This window comes from Nicotiana tomentosiformis, chromosome 1 (genome assembly GCF_000390325.3).
Source record: "Nicotiana tomentosiformis chromosome 1, ASM39032v3, whole genome shotgun sequence".
NCBI classification, from domain to species: domain Eukaryota; kingdom Viridiplantae; phylum Streptophyta; class Magnoliopsida; order Solanales; family Solanaceae; genus Nicotiana; species Nicotiana tomentosiformis.
Window position 1 is genome coordinate 143,743,274 of NC_090812.1, and position 23,952 is coordinate 143,767,225.

Here is a 23,952-nt window from a genome sequence, read left to right on the forward strand (position 1 = left end):
GGATAATTGTTCTTGATTGTAACTTTGTTCAACTGCCTGTAATCAATACACAGTCGTACAGTACCATCCTTTTTCTTCATAAATAGAATTGTGCACCCCCAGGCGACACACTAGGCCTATTAAACCCCTTATCAAGAAGTTCCTGAAGTTGCTCCTTCAATTCCTTCAACTCAACCGGTGCCATACGATACGGTGGGATAGAAATGGGCTGCGTGCCCGACACCAAGTTAATACCGAAATCAATATCCCTATCGGGCGGTATTCTCGGAAGGTCTGCAGGAAACACATCCAAAAAGTCTCGCACCACTGGAATAAAATCAATATAAGAAGTATCAGCACTAACATCCCTCACAAAGGCCAAGTAAGATAAACAACCCTTCCCAACCATCCGTTGGGCCGTCAAATATGAAATCACTCTACTGGGAACATAGTCTAGAGAACCTCTCTAGTCTACCCATTACAACCCTGGCATTGCTAACATTACGGTCTTAGCGGGACAATCCAGAATAACATGACATGGAGACAACCAATCCATACCAAAGATCACGTCGAAGTCAACCATACTAAGTAGCAAAAATCAACTCTAGTCTCAAATCCCCCAATAGTCACTACACACGACCTATATAGATGGTACACAATAATAGTATCGCCCATTGGTGTGGATACCTGAACAAGTGAAACTAAGGACTCACGAAGCATATCCAGATAATGAGCAAAATATGATGATACATATGAATAAGTGGAACCAAGGTCAATTAATACAGAAGCATCCCTGTGGCATACTGAGACAATACATGTGATCGCCGCATCGAAAGTAACAACAAATGGTCTGGCAGGAATAGCATAGAATCGGGCCTGACCACCACCTGATCGGCCTCCCCCTCTTGGGCGACCTCTAGCCGCCTGGGCCCCACCCCGAGCTAGATGAGTGGGTGGTGTAATTACTCGTGCTGGTGCTATCAGCTGAGAACTCTGATGTGGAGCCCCACCTAACAACCTAGGGCAATCTCTCTTGATATGACTAAAGTCTCTGCACTCAAAATAACCCCTCCTCTAACGGAACTGCTACACTTGATAACCCGAGAAACTGCTTGTGGAAACCTATGAGACCATATTTGGTGTTGTTTTGTATTATGTTACGTCGTTGGAATACGTATATGTTGTTAGGATGTGTTTCTGGGCTCTCTAACAGGTGGATAGGCCTAGTTACAAGGGAAACTCTGGCGAATATTTTTGAAATTTAGGGAGTTAGTCAAATTTGGGGCTGCTAGTGTGTGTATAAAACAAGCGGGGGGAGAATGTAATACCCCGGAAAATTTTGAAGTTCTTAAGTGTAAAGCCCGATGAAATGTGCAAAGAAAATAATGTTTCATGGTGCCAGACTAGGCTTACGTGTTTGAGGGAAAAATTTTGGCAGAAAAGTGCATTTATGCGGTCCATTATGCGACCGCATAATCACTCTGCAGGCCGCATAGTGGCCGCAGAAGTGAGCAAGAGAGGGCCATTCTGGAAGCAGCTATGCGGTCGACTATGCGACCGCATAACTGTTATGCGGTGCATTATGCGACCACATAACAGTTATGCAGACCACATAGTGACCGCATACACAGACATGTCTTTTGGTTATTTTGTAACCAATTATGAGACCATTATGCGGTCACATATATAACCGCAGAACCATTCCGGAGCTCCATTTTTGGGTTTTGAAAACCCGACCCTACTTCGTTAAATACACGTTTTGGGCCATTTTTAAGATATAATCTAACATTTTAGAGTGAGAGAGAGTGCCCTAGAGTGAGATGGTGTTCTTCAATAATTGTTATTCAAATCTTGCTCAAGTTTTGGAAGATTAAGGCATGCTCACTAGGTCTTCATCTTAGAGGTAAGATTCTACACCCTAAACCCTAATTTCGAAATCATCTTAAAATGGATAATTAGCAAGATAATATTTGGGCATGAGAGTTGATTATTTTACATGCATGTGATATCAAGAGGTGTAGGAAGATTGTTGAACTAAGCATGGTAAATATTGGATTGTGGGATGATGGAATCCTCCATAAAAAGACCTTGAAACCTTGTGCACACCTAGTGTTTGATAAAATGATCAAATGAGCTAGAACCATAATCATCTTCCTAATTTTAATTCAATTTGTTATATTTCTAAAATAGATTAAAGTTGCTAAGAATTACAAAATGTTTTAGAGTTTAAGGAAGCTCAATTGAGATATGTTGGCTAAACTCTTCTCTTAGAATTGAATCCCACGATATTCATGTAAATTATGTAAGTCCCGAGTGATTGATTATGAAATTGATTATTCCGAGTAAGATTGGGTTGAAAGATATATGTTCAACAAGCATCCCAAATGCTTTATTCATGTTATGTTACCAATTGAGGATGTGTTAAAAAATGGACTGTGCATTAATAATGTTTCGACTTTAAGTCAAGTTCAAATGAAGGCTATTATGCCAAATTTTATGAAATATCTCAATGTGCATTAGACTCTAAATTGCTCACATGTGTACTACACACTTTGATTTGAATTGTGTTTATTGTTGATTGATGATAGGCTATAATTATGTATTTTAGTCGCTTATTACACCCTAATTTACTGCACTTTAATTGAGTTTGAGCTTTAATCGCTAGTGTTTTGCACTAATTGTGTGTTTTATGCCTTGTAGGACTGATTACGAGCTACGTAGATATTAGGAAATAAATTCAAGTAATTTGGAGCTTTGAATTCTGAGTTAAAGCCCAAGGAATTAAGCCGGGATCGTGTTCGGGGATCAACTGATGATAGTTAAGAACGAACGAAGAATCGAGTAGGCATATTGCGCACTGTCTAGTAAAATGCACATAACTCTTCTCTAAGAACTCTATTTGGGCTCCACAATATATAGTTGGAAATTGAATTCAAAGGGCTACAACTTTCATGTTTGATGTTTGTCCAAATTCCAAACACAACGGGGTGAAAAACGCGGTCGAATTCGCGGCCGCGTATCTGGCCGCGGATGTGAGGCAGAACACTGGGGTAATATCCACGGCCAAATCCGCGGTTGAATCCACGGCCGCGGATGTCCTGACCTGAAAAAGTGTCCTTTTTCGCGTAGAAGAAGGTATAATTATTTGGGCCTGACCCTACTTGGTATATATACATGGAAAAACGATTTTTGAGTACTTTTGGTATATTTTTGACACAATTTAGACCTAATGAGGCTAAGGAGACTAGGGATTCGACCTAAGGAGGCAAGAACACACTAGGAGCAAGGCGGAGAATTATTTTACAAGTTTCTCACTTCCTTCTTCCTATTTCTATTATTGGTTATGAATTCTAGTATTGTAGTTATGCATACTATTATGAATAGCTAATTTGTTATCTAGGGTTTTGATGGAACCTTTTGGAGGATGAATTCGTGTTATGTTTTAATATAATTGAGCTGTTGAATTTCTCTACTTATTCAACTATGTGTTTGTTGCTGTTGATTGAATAGCCATCAATTGACTGTGCCTATTTAGTGTGTACTGCTCAAGAGAGAGTATATATTTAGGTAGTTATTGAACAACATCACTCCTATCGTATGTGAGAGATCAATGCAGAGGGTTTAAAGGCAGGGTTAGAGATAACGAAACCTTGGTGCGATCGTAGTGAGCGGTGAATTAAGTACCTGTTAGTGTAGTTCGAGAGAATACATATAGTAAATTGCGGTAGTTTCTCGAGAGAGAATTACGACAACCAAAGTACTCACGATCGGTAGAGAATACTTAGGCGAAATTATAGAAGACACAGCGGGAAGGATTCCGACAATTGGGGAAATCATAACTCTAGACCTCCTTAGTCTTGTCTTCAACCCTTTGTCTCGTTAGTTGATAATTTTACCGCTTTCTAGTATTTGATAGTTAATTTGTTAGAAATATAAATCTCAATTTTATAATTTAGAAAATTGTTCAAACTTGTCTTCTTAGTGATATTAAAAAGCTATAGATAAACTTAGTTCTCAGTGGGATTCGACTCCGGACTTCTAGACCGGATTATATTTGCAGCGACCACTTATCCTTTTTAGGATTAGAGTTGGGCATGATCATTGATGATGAGGTTGATATTTGAAATTGATAAGGTGAGCATGAAATACTGAATATGGCCAACGTGCCAAGATTGATATTATAATTATGGCCATTAGTGCCAATGAAATGAAAAGGGGACGAGGCATGGTGAGAACTCTGCGCTGGTAGTGCACTGAATGAAGACTGGACTGAGTGAGCACTGTAAGAACTATGGCTCGCTGATGCACCGCAATGAGCTGGATGAGTCATCTAAGTGGGCCTATAAGGACGACCCCTTTTGTGGTAGGACTGTCCCTAGAAGGTACACCATCTAAATCACCCAAACCTCGAGGCCTCTTGGCCTCCCTCTCACCACTCTCTTAGATACGGACCATCTCTATCTGTCGAGCAATGTCAACCACCTCATCAAAAGTAGCACCGGACACCCTCTCCCGAGTCATAAGCAACAACAACTGATATGTGAGGCCATCAATGAACATGCTAATCCTCTCCCTATTAGTGGGAACCAACCAAACTGCGTGATGAGCCAACTTAGAAAACATTATCTTGTACTGTGTCACAGACATACCCTCCTGACGTAACTGCTCAAATTACCTGTGCAGCTCCTCCTTATGAGACTGCGGCACGAACTTCTCCAAGAAAAGTACAGAGAACTCCTGTTATGTAAGTGGTGCTGCACTGACTGGCCTGCACCTCTCATAAGACTCCCACCATCTGAAGGCAGTCCCAATAAACCGAAAAGTAGTGAACGGGACCCCATTGGTCTCCAAAATACCCATAGTTCGAAGAATCTGCTGGCACTTATCCAAGAAACCCTGGGCATCCTCTAACTCAGCATCGCTAAATGATGGAGGTTGAAGTCTCCCAAATCTCTCAAGTCTCCTCTGCTCATTATCAGTCATAACGGAGACCACCGGGGCCTGAGCAACTGCAATCAGCTGGGTTGGTAGTACCCCTGGTGTATGAAGTCTCTGCATCACCTCCTCTGGAGTACAAGCAGTACGGGTATGAGTACCTCCCCCAGCCTGAGAAGTGGCTGGTGTGGCATGGGCCGAAACCACCTAAGCAAGGCCAGTGCAAACAGTCAATATCTGGTCTAAGCTGGGCACAACTAGTGCCTAAGCTGGCCCCACTGGCTCGGCCACATCTGGAACCTGCTCCTGAGGTGGAGCAACTGGTGGATATGCAAGTACTGCTCTAGCTGTTGTATGAGATGCATCTCTGCCCCTACTATGACCTCAGCCTCTCATGGCCCTAGCTTGTGGTACCGGTGGCTGTCCATCCTGCCCGGTAGCACGTGTCCTCACTATCTGTGAGAGAATAGAATACAGAAGTTTAGTTATCAGAATCAACAAATTCGCACGACAAGAATACAAGAATATGAAGTTTCCTAAGGGTTTGGTAGCCTCTCGAAGATAAGAACAGACGTCTCTATACCGATCTGCAAGACTATACTAAACCTGCTCGTGACTCATGGGACCTATGTAACCTAGGCTCTGATACCAACATGTCACAACCCAAAATCCTAACCTGTCGTGATGGCGCCTATCGTGGTACTAGGTAAGTCGACCTTTCTAAATAATTCCAACAGCTTTAACAGAAATAAATTAAAGCAGTTTAAATAATAAAAGTTCTCATAAAATAGGGATAGAAACCCAAAACACAACGCGGAAGTTCCCAACTGTTGGGGTGTCACAGAGTACATGAGCATCTATACATCACAAGTCTAGAATATACTGTCTATGATAGTCTGAAATTAAATACAATAAATGGAAAGATAGGAATGGAGAAACAAGGTCTGCGAAACGCCAGGCAGCATACCTTGGAATCTCCGAAAGATCAACTGTACGGTGGAATCAACACCCACTGTGTCCGAAAACACCTGAATCTGCCCACGAACTGCAAGGTGTAGCGTGAGTACAACCAACTCAGTAAGTAACAAGACTAAATAAAGAACTGAAAGTAGTGATGAGTTTCACAGTTATAGTTCAATTACAGTAATTTCAACATAGGAAGGTAGGCATGCTTTCAAGTTCGATTGAAACAAAATGTAATATCTTTCAGAAATTCAAGACAGTGATACATGGCAGCTAAGTGCAACAATAATGAAATCAAATGCATCGTCTCAGGGCCACAGTCACTTAGCCTTCCCATTCACTCAGCACTCGGCACTCGGTACTCGGCTCTCGGCACTCGCACACAGTAGGCACCTGCGCTCACTGAGAGTGTGTATAGACTCGGTAAGTATCCGCACGGACAACTCACGTGCTGCACGGACAACTCACGTGCTATAGTATAATATCTGGATCCGTACGGACAACTCACGTGTTGCACGGACAACTCACATACTATAGTATCAATATATCATAATCAGGCCATCGGCCTCACTCATCAATCTCTCCAGTCTCTCGGGCTCTCAGTAATCATGAAAATCAGCCCCTAATAGAAATGATATAATGTATCAACAAGAAACAATAGAGACTGAGAAATAATGTACAAGTAAAACTGTGACTGAGTATAAACAACAAATTTAGCAGATAATTCGACATGTACATGACCTCTGTGGGTCCCTACAGTGTCAACAAATAGTCGAAACATGATTTCTAACATGATTTGTGGTTCAGTTTCTCTAATACATGGAGAATGTACAGATAACAACAGATTATTCAACTACACAGTTCAATGGAATTTGACCAAGTCACAATTCCTATGGTGCACGCCCACATGCCCGTCACCTATTATGTGCGTCACCTCATAACCAAATACATGACACGTAATATGGGGTTTCGTACCCTCAGAACCAAATTTAGAACTGTTACTTACCTCAATTCGAGCAAATCTCTACTCCAATATACCCTTGCCTCGCGAAACGGCCTTTGTATGACTCGAATCTAGCCATAAACAATTAGATATAATCAATACAGGCTAAAAGAATCAACTCTATAAGAAAATGCTATGCTATTAATCAAAAGTCAAAAATCAACTCAAAACCGGCTCCCGGGCCCATGTCTCAAAATTCGATAAAAGTCACAAAACCCGAAAGTCCATTCAACCACGAGTCCAACCATACCAACTTTATCAAAATCCGACACCAAATCGTCACCCAAATCCCCAAACCAAACTCTCCAAATCCCTAGCCTAAAACTCCCAATTTACACCCTAAATACATACCAATTAGGTGGGAAAACCAATGGGGAAGCAAGGTTATTGATAAAAAAAATGAGCACAAGGACTTATCTCAAGAATCCCCTCAAAAATCCTCTCAAGAATCGCCCAAACCCGTGCTTGAAATGTTTGAAACGAGGCCAAAATCACGAACCCTTGTTTTAGTAATCTACCCAGCACTTCCGCTTCTGGGGGAACTTAACCGCTTTTGCGTCGTCGCAGAAGCGACATCACACATGCACCTGCGGGCTATTCCGCTCCTGCGGTCCCTCACTCTATTTCTGCGAACTCGCTTCTACTAGCATCCAAGTCGTTTTTGCTGTCCCAGCTCATCTTCCCACTTCCACTTCTGCGGTCCTCCTGCTGCATCTGCGGTCACGCAGATGCGAAACTCCCTATCACACATGCGCGTCTTCCGCTTCTATGCACCTCTCACCGCACTTGCGGCTATGCAGGTGTGGAAAACTCCTCGCACATGTGACCACCTTCACACTTCCCTCCAATATTGCACATGCGCAAGCCAGCCCGCACCTGCGAGCTCGTACCTGCGATCAAAGCTCTGCAGGTGTGGTTACACCAGCAGAGGTCCATCTTCAGCAATCACTCAACTTCAACTTTTAATCCGTTAACCATCCAGAATCAACCCGAGGCCCCCAAAACCTCAACCAATATACCAACAAGTCCTAAAACCTCATACGAACTTAGTCGAGCCCTCAAATTATATCAAACGTCTTCAAAATTACGAATCGCATCCCAATTCAAGTCTATTGAAACTAAGGAAATTCAACTTCTACAAACGATGCCAAAACTTATTAAAACTCATCCGATTGACCCCAAATTTTGCGCACAAGTCACTGATGACATTATGAACCTACTCCAAATTCTGGAATCGGAATCCGACTCCGATATCAAAAATTCCATTACCGGGCAAAGTTTTGAAAAATTCTAACTTTTGCCATTTGAAGCCCAATTCCACTACGGACCTCCAAATCACAATTCGAACACACTCTTTAGTCCAAAATCACCCAGCGGAGCTAACGAAACCATCAAAACTCTATTCCGGAGTCGTTTACTCATAGATCAATATCCTGTCAATCATTTCAACTTAAACTTTCAACCTTGAGATTAAGTATCTCATTTCATTCTGAAATCACTCCGGACCCGAACCGACTACCCCGACAAGTCACATAACAGCTATAAAGTACAAAATGAGCAGTAAATAGGGAAATGGGGCTACAACTCTCAAAACGACCGGCCGGGTTGTTACACTTCTCTTCCTCGTTTAAGTATTTATGGCCATCATCACTCATCATTTGTTTGTTTTTTTGTTCTTTTTTTACAAATCTCATAAAGATTACGTGGAAAAATTTAAAATTCTTGAAACCATAAATTACGAAGGGGGTGTCTTGTCTTGTAGTTGATGGGGTTGTTTTAAATCGGTAGCGGTAGTGGCAACAATTGATGCATTTGAGGTTGATTCTTTGGTAGCATTGACGGCTCTAGTGATTTTCGATTTGGGACTTTTTTGTTTAATGATATGAGTTTTTTGAGAGAGGATTTTGAAAAAAAAAACAATGAGAGGAAAATAAAGATGATGATTAAATAGAAGAGAGATCCTCACCGAAACGGATTTGGTAAATTCTATCCATAAGGATGGATAAAATCAGCGGTTCACCGTGGTGAAGCTGATATAGATTTTGAAGAAGGAAAAGAAGAAGAGAGGGAGGTGGAAGAAATGAGGCAGTGGTGCTAGAAGATTGGAAATACGGTGAAGGGGAAGACAAAAGTATTCAAAATTGACTAAAGAATTATAAAATTTGCAAAATTAATTTTTTTAAAAGGTGGACTCCACAAATTATATGTGTGAAGTAATAAAAGACTAAGTATATGACCTGTCATTAGGGATGTTCATAAAAACTCAAAAAATCGAAACAAATCAAAAATTGAACCAAACCGACCAAAAAACTGACACTTCTTAGATTTGGTTTGGTTTTGGTTTTGAATTTTAAAACCGATCAAATTTGGTTTGGTTTTGGTTTTAATAAAAAAATAACCGAAAGAAACCCGAACCAATCCGACTATAGAAGTAGCTATTTAAATTAATTATTACACACATACACACACACACACACACACACACACATATATATATATATATATATATATATATATATATATATATATATATATATATATATATATATATGTATATTTTTATATAAAGTTTTTAAAATTTTATGGTACATATTAGTCATTTTATATTTTTAGTATAATCTTTTGATATTATAATAATCTTATTCTTTGCCTTTACATTCTAGTTTGATTGGTAGTTTTCTTTTGCTAAGTACAAGAATTTATTTCATGTTAAAAATAATCTATTTTTAATTACGTACTTAAATTATTCATCACTATTTGATTCAATTATCATCAATATATCTTAGTAAATGATAGATTTCTCAAAGAGCAATTGGTTTGATAGTGTTACGTTAAAAATGTAGTCGCCAGAATACGTATTTAGTAATGTATGTCTCATATTTAAGAAAAAACCCGATAAATAACTGAAAAATCCAAAAAACCGAATAGATAAAAAACCGACTTAATTGGTTTAGTTTGATTCCAATATTTGAAGAACCGACTTACTTGGTTTGGTTTCATTTTAGGAAAAATCTGATCCAAACCGAACCATGAACACCCCCTCCTGTCATCCAAGTCAACGCGATTGAGACATACGCACAGTCATAGGTGTTTATTAGTGCTTATTTAGTCAAGTTAAAGTACTTAAATGAAAAAATATGTAAGTTTATTTACAGGGATGACAAACTCGTGCAAGTTTAAGTGGCTCCAAGACCGTTTTACCATACTTTTATGTATCAAAATTTCTTAAAATTGTAAATATGTAATGTCAGGTTGGTTTGGTTTTGGTTTGACTTATTTTAGTTAAAACCAAATTAAACCAATTACTATCGATTTTTTATTTTAATAAATCAAATATAACAATCCAACCAGTCATTTAGAGTTTAAACACCTTGTTTGTCATGACCCAAAACATATAATAGATTGGGATGGCGTCCAATGCCGCCATTAGGCAAGCCAATACGAGAACCTCCAATTTAATTATTCCTTTTTAACTTTTAAAAACGAAAATTTCCTTAAATACACCTAATAGAAGTAAAACCTCATGGAAACATATATGTTTCTTTCCCAAAAAATACCAAGTATAATAATACATAAATCACGGTGCTAATAATAATAAGTATAACGGTGAATAACCGCTAATAGCCCCCAAAACCCGGTGCCACAAGTGCATGAGATAACTAGGGAATATACAAAACTACTACTGCCACGACCTAATTCTCTCATAAGTCGTGATGACGCCCAGCGCCGCCACTAGGCAAGCCAACAACGAACTAACTACGTGATTTTACCTTTTAATAGATTTTCAAGTAATTAAACTTTCCTTAATTTAAAAGATTTAAGAAATAACAGGTTTAAAATAAATAAAACGAGAGCAACTGAGTGCAATTATAACCATAGAAATAATCCAAAATCACAAGTTTACTGGTGTGTGCCCAGACCTGGTGTCACAAGTATATGATCACTAATAGATTATACAAAACTCTAGCTAATGTCTGAAATAAAAATAGACAGGAATCAAAATAAAGGAGAGACTCTAGGATGCTGTGGAACGGCTCAGGAAAGCAGCTCACCACTAGGCCTCCGGGTAGCGAGGGTGCGCATCGGGGTGACTACCAGATGCACCTATCTCAGAACCTGCATGGTTAGTGCAGAAGTGTAGCGTGAGTACATAAACAACATGTACCCAGTAAGTATCAAGTCTAACCTCGAAGAAGTAGTGACGAGGGGTCGACTTTGACACTTACTATGGGCTAACAATAAAATGCAGGAATTATAATTAAGCATGGATTATGTAAAACAATTAATACAACTCAGTAACAAGCAGAGAATAATAATTCTTTCACTATCAACAAATTTCGAGTCAATTCCTGTCATTTAATTAATTATAACCTCTCAAGCCATCAATTTATATCAAGTAAAATTAGACTCCGAGTATCATCACGCACGACTTATGCCAAGGTCGTACGACTCGATCTAGAAATATATTGTGCACTGCCGAGGGTCGAATGACACGAACCATAGATTCATCTATAAACCTGCCGAGGCGAACGTCCCGCTCCCATGAGAGTAGAGGAAATTTACCTCACTCGCAGAAATACTTACGACGTGGGTGAACATAGAACTATCAGAGTCATTATAAAATTCTTCAATTCTTCCCAAACATAAGAAATCCAACTAGAGACTTTAAATAATAAAGTCCTTAATTTCAGCTCATTTCAAAGCAGTTAATGTGCATAACCAACATAGTAGTGCAAACAAAATACGGTGTAAGCCTAAGGCTACCCAAACCTCACATAGAATATAGCTACGCACGGACTCTCGTCACCTAGTGCGTACATAGCTCCCCACACATATAAATCACAACAAAAATACACCTAAGGGGATGAGTTTCCCCCTTACAAGGTTAGGCAAGAGACTTACCTCGTTCTCAAGCTCCCTCCCGATCCACAAATATGCTTTAAATACTGAACTCATTGCCAAACGACCCGAAACTAGTCAAATGTTATATAAATTAATCAATACATGTTCAAAAGTTCATAATTTAACTATTAGAGTGATTACCCAACCCCAATTAAAAGATTCCTAAAATTCACTCCTGGGCCCACGTGCCAGGACTTCGGAATTGTTCGAAGATAAATGTTACCCATAACCTCACGAACTCAAATATATAATTTTTACTCAATTCCATAACCATTTTCGTGGTTAAATTCCATTCTTATCAAAACCTAGGTTGTTCATCTAAACCCATAATTTTCACATATTTACATATTAAAATCTACCCATAATCTATGTATTTAACTTACATTAGGTATAGATTACTTACCTTCAAGTTTCTAGGTGAATACCCCTCTCAAGAAGATCCAAACTCTCCCCAAGAAGTGAAATAAATGAACAAAACATGGCCTAAGTCCGTATTTGAACGACCTCGCTGCCTTCAGTGATTTCGCTTTTGTTGCTCCATAGCCGCATATGTGGCTCCGCATATGCGGAAAGGGACTCGCAGATGCGGTCTTCCCCTCAGTTGGCTCCCTCGCTTCTACGACCAGCGGCTTGCTTCTGCGGTGAGTGCGTCGCACCTGCATCCCCATCCCGCTTCTGCGATGGCTTTGTTCGCACATGCACCTCTGCAGGTGCGGTACCTGCCCCACTTCTGCAGTCACTGGGCAGCCCACATTGGGCATCTTCTTCGGTCCTTGGCTCGCTTCTGCGAGCTCGCACCTGCGGCTGGCCCTCCGCAGGTGCGGTTGCACCAGAAGCTGAGAGCTTCAGCTGATTAGCCAAAGCCAAAAAGGCTTCCGCGCATCGTCCGAATGAAATCCGAGGCCCACGAGGCCCCGTCCGAACATACCAACAAGTTCGAAATCATAAAACAGACTCGCTCTCACCCTCGGAATGCATAAAACTACATCAAAACTAAGAATCAAACAAAATTGAATCAACTTATGAACTTCAAGTTCTTCTAACTTACTCTGAATGCGCCGAAACATACCTAGACTACTCGGAATGACACCAAATTTTGCGTGCAAGTCTGAAATCACCATACAAAACTATTCCCGGTCTCGGAATCCCAATTGGAACTTGATAACACCAAATCCTACTTCAAACCAAATTTAAAGAACTTTAAAACCTTCAAGATGCCAACTATCAATATTAAGCGCCGAAATGCTCCCGGGTCATCCAAAACCCGATCCAAACATATTCCCAAGTTCGAAATTACCATACAAATCTATTGGAACCATCAAATCCCGATTCTGAGGTCGTTTACTAAAAATATTGACCAAAGTCAAACTTAGCTCTTTTTGCCAACCTTAAGGAACCAAGTGTTATGATTTCAACCCGAACCCTTCCAAATCCCGAACTAATCATCCCCGCACGTTATATAACAGTAAAAGCACATATGGGGAGTCTTATTTAGGGGAACATGGATCTATAAGCCAAAACAACATGTTGGTCATTACATTCTCCACTTCTTAAACAAACATTCGTCCTCGAATGGGTCTAGAATCATACCTAGAGTGCTGAACAAGTGTGGATATCTACTCCGCATGTCCTCCTCGGTCTCCCAAGTCGCCTCCTGGACTGGTTGGCCCCTCCACTAAACCCTTACTATAGAAATCTTCTTGGACCTCAACTGGCAAACCTGTCTATCAACAATGGCAACTGGCTCCCCCTCGTAACCCAGACTCTCATCTAGCTGAACCATGCTGAAGTCTAATATGTACGACCTGTCAACATGATACCTCCGGAGCATAGACACGTAGAAAATTAGATGAACTTCCGATAGACTGGGAGGCAAAACAAGCTCATAAGAAACCTCCCCAACTCGTCTCAACACCTCAAATGGGCCTATAAACCTTGGGCTCAACTTGTCCTTCTTCCCAGACCTCATGATTCCCTTCATCGGTGAGACTTTCAAGAGAACCTTCTCTCCCACCATAAATGATAAGTTATGCACCTTCTGATACGCGTAACTCTTCTATCTGGACTGTGCTGTGCGAAGTCGCTCCTGAATCAAATTTACCTTTTCCGTGGCATCCTTCACCAAATCAGTACCATATACCTTAGCCTCACCGGGCTCAAACCATCCGATGGGTGAACGACATCGCCGACCATATAAAGCCTCAAATGGAGCCATCTCAATGCTGGAGTGATAACTGTTGTTGTAAGAAAACTCAGCCAAAGGCAAGAATCCACTGCCCTCCAAAGTCAATCACACATGCTCTGAGCATGTCCTCCAAGATCTGAATTGTCCGCTATGACTGCCCATCGGTCTGCGGATGAAAGGATGTGCTGAGATCTACTCGGGTCCCTAACTCACTCTGTACTGCTCTCCAGAAATGCGAAGTAAACTGAGGGCCTCTATCTGATATGATGGAAATTGGCATACCATACAACCTAACAATATCCTGAATATAAATCTAGGCCAGCCTCTCTGAAGAATACGTGGTCATAACCGGAATGAAGTGTGCCGACTTGGTCAACCTGTTGATAATGACCCAAACTGCATCAAACTTCCGCAAGGTCCGCGGCAACCCAACTACGAAATCCATAGTAATGCGCTCCCATTTTCACTCAGGTATAGTCATCTGCTGGAGTAGGCCATCTGGCTTCTGATGCTCATACTTAACCTGCTGGAAAATTAGACACCTCATAACATACTCAACTATGTCCTTCTTCATTCTTCGCCACCAATAATGTTGCCTCAAGTCGCGATACATCTTTGTAGCACCTGGATGAATAGAATACGAAGAATTATGTGCCTTCTCTAGAATCATCTCCTTCAGCCCATCAACATTAGGAATACATAGACGACCCTGGAGTCGTAGAACACCATCCTCGCCGATAGTAACCTCTTTGGCACCACCCTATAGTATTGTATCTCCGAGAGCCAACAAGTGTGGATCATCAAACTGATGAGCCTTGATCTGCTCCAATAGTGAAGACTGGGCAACGACACATGCAAGAACTTGACTAGGCTCTGAAATATCCAACCTCACAAGTCTGTTGGCCAAGGACAAAATATCCAAAGCCAATGGCCTCTCCACAGCTGAAATGAATACCAAGCTACCCACATTCTCCGCCTTTCTGCTTAAGGCATCCACAACTACATTCGCCTTGCCCGGATGATAAAGGATGGTGATATCATAGTCTTTTAGTGACTCAAGCCATATGCGCTGCCTTAAATTGAGATCCCTCTGCTTGAACAAATGCTGCAAGCTACGATGATCGTTGTAAACCTCACATGACACCACATAAAGATAATGTCTCCAAATCTTAAGAGCATGAACAATTGCGACTAACTCCAAATCATGTACAGGGTAATTCATCTCATGGGGTTTTAGCTGACATGAAGCATATGCAATAACTTGCCCCTCATGCATCAATACACATCCCAAACCAATGCATGAAGCGTCGCAATACACAGTATACATCCCTGAACCGGAAGGCAACACTAATACCGGTGCTAAAGTCAATGCAGCCTTGAGCTTCTGAAAGCTCACCTCACAATCATCGGACCATCGGAACGGAGCACCCTTCTGGGTTAACCTAGTCAAAGGTGCTACAATAGATAAGAAACCCTCCACAAACCGACAATAATAACCAGCTAACCCCAAAAAACTCCTAATCTCAGTCGTTGTGGTAGGACGAGGCCAACTCTTAACTACCTCGATCATTTTGGGATCAACCTTAATACCCTCTCCCGATACAACATGTCCCAAGAATGCTACAGAATCTAGCCAAAACTCACACTTGGAGAACTTAGCATATAGCTTCTATTCCCGCAAGGTCCGAAGCACCACTCTCAAATGCCGCTCGTGCTCCTCCATGTTGCGCGAGTAGATCAAAATGTCATCAATGAAGACAATGACAAACGAATCAATATATGGCCTGAACACCCAGATTATCAAATCCATGAACGTCATTGGGGCTTTAGTCAAATCGAATAACATCACTAGAAACTCATAATGGCCATATCTAGTCTGGAAAGCAGTCTTCAGAACATTCTAATCCTGAATCTTCAACTGATGGTACCCCGATCTCAATTCGATCTTAGAGAACACTTTGGCACCCTGTAACTGGTCAAAGAAATCATCAATACGCAGCAACATGTATTTGTTCTTAATGGTGACTTTGTTCAACTGGCGGTAATCAATGCACATCCGCATAGTTCCATATTTCTTCTTCAAAAATAACACCGGTGCACCCTACGACGATACACTCGGTCTGACAAACCCCTTTGCTAGCAACTCCTCAAGTTGTTCCTTTAACTCTTTCAGAGCCATACGGTATGGTGGGATAGATTTAGGCTCGGTACCCGGAGCCAAATCAATACAGAAATCAATATCACGATATGGTTGCATGCCTGGAAGATCAAAATCAAACACATCGGCAAACTCCCGGACTACGGACACTGAATCAATCGCCGGATCTCTACAGTAGTATCCCGAACATGGTCCAGATAAGCCAAATAACCCTTCTCGACCATGTGTCGAGCCTTCATAAAAGGGATAACCCGACTAGATGCACTAAAAGACGAGCCCTTCCACTCCAATCTAGGCAACTCTAGCATCTCCAAGGTAACAGTCTTGGCATGGCAATCAAGGATGGTGTGATATGGAGACAACCAGTCCATGCCCGGGATGACCTCAAAGTCGGTCATATCAAGCAATAAAATATCCGCTCTAGTCTCATAACCACAGAATGTAACAACACAGGACCGACAGATCCGACCCATAACAACAGAATCGCCCACAGGAGTGGACACATACATAGGAGCACCCAGGGACACACGAGAAACACCCATTAAATAAGCAAATAGAGACGAGACATATGAATATGTAGACCCTGGAACAAATAATACTAAAGCATCCCTACCGTAGACAGAAATAATACTTGTAATCATGGCATCTGAGGCCACTGCATCTGGTCTGGTCGGAAAAGCATAGAATCTAGCTAGAGCGCCACCTGCTTGGCTTCCACATGTCTGACCTCAACCTCTAGAAGAACCCCTACCCACATGCCCTTCGCCTTTGGGTGGCCAGATGGCTGGTGCGGCAGCTGGTGCTGAAATCATGGGTTGGTGACCCTATTGTACTTCCTTGCCCCGAAGTCTGGGATAAAACCTCTTCATGTGGCCAGGATCCTAGCACTCGTAACAACCCCTCGGAATGGAGGACTGCTGACCAAAAGTCTGACCCTGATGTCCTGAATACCCACTGGAGGAACCCTGAATAGTTGGCGGTCGGTAGGAACTCTCTGGCATGGCACTGAAGTAGGGCCGCATTGGAGCACCCCGAGGAGGCAGCAGTGCTGGATATGTGGGCCTGCTAGACTGACCCCTCACGAACTGACCTTTTCCCCCAGATGGGGCACCACTGAACTCCCCAGAATACCGAAACCGCTTATCCCTCATAGCCTGCTCTTGACCACGCTGGCGTGCACCTTTAATCCTCCGAGCTAACTCTACAACCAGCTCGTAAGAAGTCCCCATCTCAACCTCTCGGGACATAGTGTCTTGGCTAACATAGTGCAACCCTTCAACAAACCTCTGAACTCTCTCTGCATCTGTCAGAAGTATCATAAGTGCATGGGGAGACAACTCAGAGAATCTCGCCTCATAGTCGGTCACTGACATTTGGCCCTGCTGGAGCTGCTCAAACTGAAATCACAACTCTTCCCTCTAAGATGGTGGAATATTTTTGACCAAGAAGAGGCGTGGAAACTGATCCCAATTCATGGGAGGAGAACCTGCTGGTCTGCCAAGAAGATAGGACTGCCACCATCGACGGGCCCTGCCTTCCAGCTGAAAGGTAGTAAAGTCCACCCCATGGGACTCCAATATCCTCATGTTATGCATTCTATCCCTGCACCGATCAAAAAGGTCTTGGGGGTCCTCGCGTTGCTCACCTTCATAGACATGAGGTTGTAACCTGGTCCATCTGTCTAATAGTCTACGCGGATCATCGACTGTAGCTGGTATGGGCTCAGGTATAGCTGCTGCAACTGGCTGAGCTCCGCCCATGGGTAGTGCACCCGAGGTCTGATATATGGCAGATGCATGCCCTAGAGCCTGAGTGGTAGGGGTCTGTGTTCCCCCTCCCACCTGAGATGTGGCTGGGTCTGCTGGGAATATACCAGCTTGAGTCATAGAATTCATGAACTGCAACATACGACCCATGACCTCCTGAAATCCCGGTTCGGATATGAAATCCACCGGGGTTGGCTCTGCTGCAGGAACCTCGTTGTGCTCCTCAATAATAGGATACTCTACTGGATCCACTAGTGGCATAGCTGGAGCAACTATGGGATGTCCTCGTCCCCTACCACGGGATGGAGCCCTCCCTCAGCCTCTGCCTTGACCTCTAGCAATAGGGGGAGTAGCTCAACCCTGATCTAGAACATCAGTTGCACACGTTCACACCATCTATGAGAGAATAATAGAAAGATACTTAGTATCACATCAACTGCATGATAGGAGATGAAGAAAGAGTAGTTTCCAAACACCCTATAGCCTCTCGAAGATAAGTACGAACGTCTCTGCACCAATCCGTAAGACTCTATTAGGCCTGCTCAGAACTTGTGAGACCTATGTGAACCTAGTGCTCTAATACCATGTTGTCACGACCCAATTCTCTTATAGGTCGTGATGGTGCCCAACGCCGCCGTAAGGCAAGCCAACAGCGAACTAACTATGTTATTTCACCTTTTAATAGATTTTCAAGTAATTAAACTTTCCTTAATTTAAAAGATTTAAGGAACAACAGGTTTAAAATAAATAAAACGAGGGCAGCTGAGTGCAATCATAACCATAGAAATAATCCAAAACCACAAGTCTACAAGTGTGTGCCCAGACCTGGTGTCACAAGTGTATGAGCACTAATAGATTATACAAAACTTTAGCTACTGTCTGAAATAAAAATAGACAGGAATGAAAGTAAAGGAGAGACTCTAGGATGCTGCGGAACGGCTCAGGAAAGCAGCTCACCACTAGGCCTCCGGGTAGCGAGGGTGCGCATCGGGGTGACTACCAGATACACCTATCTCAGATTCTGTATGGTTAGTGCAGAAGTGTAGCGTGAGTACATAAATAATATGTACCCAGTAAGTATCAAGTCTAACCTCAAAGAAGTAGTGACGAGGGGTCGACTTTGACACTTACTATGGGCTAACAATAAAATGCAGGAATTATAATTAAGCATGGATTATGTAAAATAATTAATACAACTCAGTAACAAGCAGAGAATAATTATTATTTCACTAACAATAAATTCTGAGTCAATTCCTATCATTTAATTAATTATAACCTCTAAAGCCAATTAATATGAGGTAAAATTAGTCTCCAAGTATCCTCACGCACAATTTATGTCGAGGTCATACGGCCCGATCCAGAAATATATTGTGCATTGCCGAGGGTCGAACGACATGAACCATAGATGCATCTATTAATCTGCCGAGGCGAACGACCCGCTCCCATGAGAGTAGAGGAAATTTATCTTGCTCGCAGAAATACTTACGACGCAGGTGAACATAGAACTATCAGAGTCATTATAAAATTCTACAATTCTTCCCAAACATAAGAAATCCAACTAGAGACTTTAAATATTAAAGTCCTTAATCTCAGCTCATTTCAAAGCAGTTAATGTGCATAACCAACATAGTAGTGCAAACAAAATATGGTGTAAGCCTAAGGCTACCCAAACCTCACATAGAATATAGCTACGCACGGACTCTCGTCACCTAGTGCGTACGTAGCTCCCCACACATATAACTCATAACAAAAATACACCTAAGGGGATGAGTTTCCCCCTTACAAGGTTAGGCAAGAGACTTACCTCGTTCTCAAGCTCCCTCCCGATCCACCACAAATATGCTTTAAATCCTCAACTCGTTGCCAAACGACCCCAAAACTAGTCAAATGTTATATAAATTAATTAGTACATGTTCAAAAGTTCATAATTTAACTATTAGAGTGATTACCCAACCCCAATTGAAAGATTCCTAAAATTTACCCCGGGCCCACGTGCCAAGATTCTTGGAAATATTCGAAGATAAATGTTAATCATAACCTCACAAACTCAAATATATAATTTTCACTCAATTCCATAACCATTTTCGTGGTTAAATCCCATTTTTATCAAAACCTAGATTTTTCATCTAAACCCATAATTTTCACAAATTTACAAGTTAACATCTACCCATAATCTATGTATTTAACTTACATTAGGTAAATATTACTAACCTTCAAGTTGCTAAGTGAATACCCCTCTCAAGAAGCTCCAAAATCGCCCCAAGAAGTGAAATAAATGAACAAAACATGGCCTAAGTCCGTCTTTAAAGAACCTCACTGCCTTCAATGATTTCTCGCCTCCATAGCCGCATATGTGGCTCTGTATCTGCGGAGAGGGACTCGCAAATGTGGTCTACCCCTAAGCTGGCTCCCTCGCTTATGCGACCAGCAGCTCGCTTTTGCGGTGAGTGCGTTGCACCTGCGTCCCCATCCTACTTCTGTGATGGCTTTCTTCGCACATGCGCTTCCGAAGGTGCGGTACCTGCCCCACTTTTGCGATCACTGGGCAACCCACATTGGTCAGTTTCTACGGTCCTTGACTCGCTTCTACGAGCTTGCACTTGCGGCTGGCCCTCCGCAGGTGCGATTGCACCAGAAGCTGAGAGCTTCAGCTGATTAGCCAAAGCCAAAAAGGCTTTCGCGCATCGTCCGAATGGTATCCGGGGCCCAAAGGCCCCATCCCAACATACCAACAAGTTCGAAATCATAAAACGTACTCGATCGCACCCTCGAAACACATAAAACAATATCAAAACTAAGAATCACACCCCAAACCAAATTGAATCAACTAATGAACTTCAAGTTCTTCCAACTTACTCCTCACGCGCCGAAACATACCTAGACTAGTCGGAATGACACCAAATTTTGCGTGCAAGTCTTAAATCACCATACGGAACTATTCCAGGTCTCAGAATCCCAATGGAACCCCGATAACACCAAATCCTACTTCAAACGAAATTTAAAAAACTTTTAAACCTTCAAGATGCCAACTATCAATATTAAGCACCAAAACGCTCTCGTGTCATCAAAAACCCGATCCGAACATACGCCCAAGTATGAAATCACCATACGAACCTATTAGAACCGTCAAATCTCGATTCCGTGTTTGTTTACTAAAAATTTTGACCAAAGTCAAACTTAGCCATTTTTGCCAACCTTAAGGAAAGTGTTCCGATTTCAACCCGAATCCTTCCAAATCCCAAACTAACCATCCCCGCATATCATAAAATAATAAAAGCATATACAGAGAGTCTTATTTCTGGGAACGGGGATCTATAAGCTAAAACGACCGGTCGGGTCGTTACAACTACAGCTATTGTCTGAAGTAAAATAGACAAAAATAATAAATAAGGCAGAGGGAAACTCCAGTGCTGCAGATCGAAGCAAGGCAAGCAGCTCACCACTAAGTCTCCGTGAAAGTGCGTCTAAGTGCCCGTGTGACCACTGGAAGTACCTGTCTCGGTACCTGCACAATCAGTGCAAAAGTATAGCGTGAGTATGTAAAATAACGCGTACTTAGTAAGTATCTAGTCTAACCTTGAGGAAGTACAGTAACGAGGGGTCGACTTGACACTTACTAGTGGTCAAACAAATCTCCAAACATGGATAAATATAAAGTCACTAAAATGTCATAACCGGCCTCGAAGGCATGAACTCAAGTGATATAAAAATCCAAATCAAGTCTCAAGTATTAAGCACGAGTCTGTCAAGGCGAACGGCCCGATCCCATAGGAATAGTGATACACAATACTGTCAAGGTGAACGGCCCGATCCCATAAGAGAGTGTTATCATACTGTCGAGGCGGAGGCCAACGAATCGATCCCATAGGAGTGGTGTTACCATACGGTTGAGGCGAATGTACTGATCCCATGAGAATAATATTATCATACTGCTGAGGCTAACGGCCCGATCCCATGAGAATAATATTACCACACTACCGAGGTGAATAGTCTGATCCCATTAGAATGGACAAACTATTTCACTCACAAAAATACATGCGAGTTGAGAGGACACAGATTTATTGTTCATCAATTATTCCATAAATTTCCAAAATAGGAGACTCAGTCAATATTTTATTCTAACCTCCATCCGAGTCATAAATTAAGGAAAATCAATATACAAGGTGAATACAAATAACACATTTAAGGCATGATGTGAATCTAAGTCTACCCCAACATAACATGAATATAGATACATATGGACTCTCTTCACCTCGTGTGTATGTAGATCCCACAACAAGTAGCACACAACAAGTAATTCACCTAAGGAGATACTTTTCTCTTACAAGATTAGGCAAGAGACTTATCCCGCTTTCAAGTTCACTATCCGGCTCTTAACCTCACTAGAAATCCCCAAACGACGCCAAGCAATCCGAAACTATTAAAAAGTCGTATAAACTAATCGATATACGCTCAAACATTCATAATTTAACTATTAAGCTAATTTCCCAACCAAATTCGAAAAGTCCATAAAAGTCAACCTCGGGCCCACGCGCCCGGATTCCGGAAATTTTCAAAGATAAATGTTACCCATGACCTCACAAACTCAAATTTATAACTTATTCCCAATTCCATAATTAATTTAGTCGTCAAATCCCACTTTTACCAAACCCTAGGTTTCCAACCAAATCCCACAATTTTCACTAATTCCTATGTTAAAATCTACCCATAATCTATGTATTTAACTCAAAAAATGGGTAGAATTCACTTACCTTATGATGCTTGATGAAAATTCTCTCAAAAGATCTCTCAAAACCGGCCAACCCAAGTGAAAATGAGAGAATATGAGCCAAATCTCATATTAAAAATTAAGTATGCCCAGTGATTCCTTCTTCGCGATCGCGGAAGGTCCATCGCGATCGCAAAGAGCAACTTCTGCCACTGACCAAAAATACCCTTCGCATTCGCGACCAGTCGGCCGTATTCGCGATGAACCAAAATCACATCTTTCCGTGTTCGCGATTCCCAGGTTGCGTTCACGAAGGCCAAATGCCTTTCTGCCTACCACCTCCTTTTCCTTCTTCGCATTCGCGTCAAGACCTCCACGTTCGCGAAGGAGAGACAGTTACTCCCTCGTGTTCATAGAGCTTTCTTCGCGTTCGTGATGAGTAGCCTGCTGCCCCCAAGAATTTCTTCTTCGTGATCGCGAAGCACACCAGCATTTTCAGCCAAGTTTAACTTTGCTCCGGGTGGTCCGAAACACACCCGAACTACCTGGGACCCTGTCCAAATGCACCAACCAGTCCATAAACATGCTACAGACTTACTCAAAGCCTCGGAACACATAAAACAATACCGGAACCAAGAATCGCACCTCAAAACCACCTTAATCAACTTCTAAGCTTCAAACTCATTTCAACCAACTCCAAACGCGACCAAACATACTTAGACAACTCGGAATGACGTCAAATTTTATGCACAAGTCATAAATCACAATACAAACGTATTCCAAGGCTCATAATCACAAACGGACATCGATAACACCAAAATTTACTTCAAGTCAAACTTAGGGAATTCTAAAACTTTCAAAATGCTAACTTTCAACAATAAGCACTGAAACGCTTCCGGCCCACCCAAAACTCGATCCGAACATACGCTCAATTCCAAAATCATCATACGAACCTATTGAAACCTTCAAATCCCGGTTCCTTGGTCGTTTACTAGATATTTTGAGTCAAGTCAAACTTGGCCACCTTAGGCCTCTATTATGGAACTAAGTCTTGTGAATTCAACCTGAACCCTTCCAAGACAAAACCAACCATCCCCCAAGTCATAAGAAAGTAAAATCACATATGTAAAGTCTTAAATAGGTGGACGGGGATCTATAAAGCAAAATGACCCATTGGGTCGTTACATTATTTTCTTATTTAAAATATTTTGGTGTGGTTTATCAATTTTTTTTGAACACCCTATAAATCATGATTAATTAATAGTTCCCCTATTTAATTTCATGCTGCAATGTTTGAGGTACGAAGATCAAAGTATTTATTTTTCATTATAAATATATTTTTTCAGTTTTTAA

The 23,952-nt window shown here is 41.7% G+C and overlaps 1 protein-coding gene across 1 annotated transcript; it reads right to left on the bottom strand.

The window, feature by feature from the left end:
- Window positions 1-4,719: 4,719 nt before the first annotated feature.
- On the bottom strand, window positions 4,720-17,498 carry LOC138910784 (uncharacterized). The gene is made up of 7 exons (XM_070202000.1): window positions 17,216-17,498; window positions 16,633-16,708; window positions 16,097-16,294; window positions 14,860-15,409; window positions 14,522-14,727; window positions 13,503-13,587; window positions 4,720-5,121 (listed from the first exon to the last, which is right to left on the bottom strand). Exons 1-7 carry the CDS (start codon window positions 17,496-17,498, stop codon window positions 4,720-4,722), a joined length of 1,800 nt encoding a protein of 599 aa, XP_070058101.1.
- Window positions 17,499-23,952: the final 6,454 nt, after the last annotated feature.

Coding starts and splice junctions, on each gene's coding strand:
- LOC138910784 (XM_070202000.1), bottom strand. CDS start 17,498: ATGTCAGTGACCGACTATGAGGCGAGATTCTCTGAGTTGTCTCCCCAT. Junction 16,709..17,215: donor TGCCCCATCTGGGGGAAAAG/GTCAGTTCGTGA, acceptor TATTTGTTCCAG/GGTCTACATATTCATATGTC. Junction 5,122..13,502: donor TTGCCATTGTTGATAGACAG/GTTTGCCAGTTG, acceptor GGCCTTGCTTAG/GTGGTTTCGGCCCATGCCAC.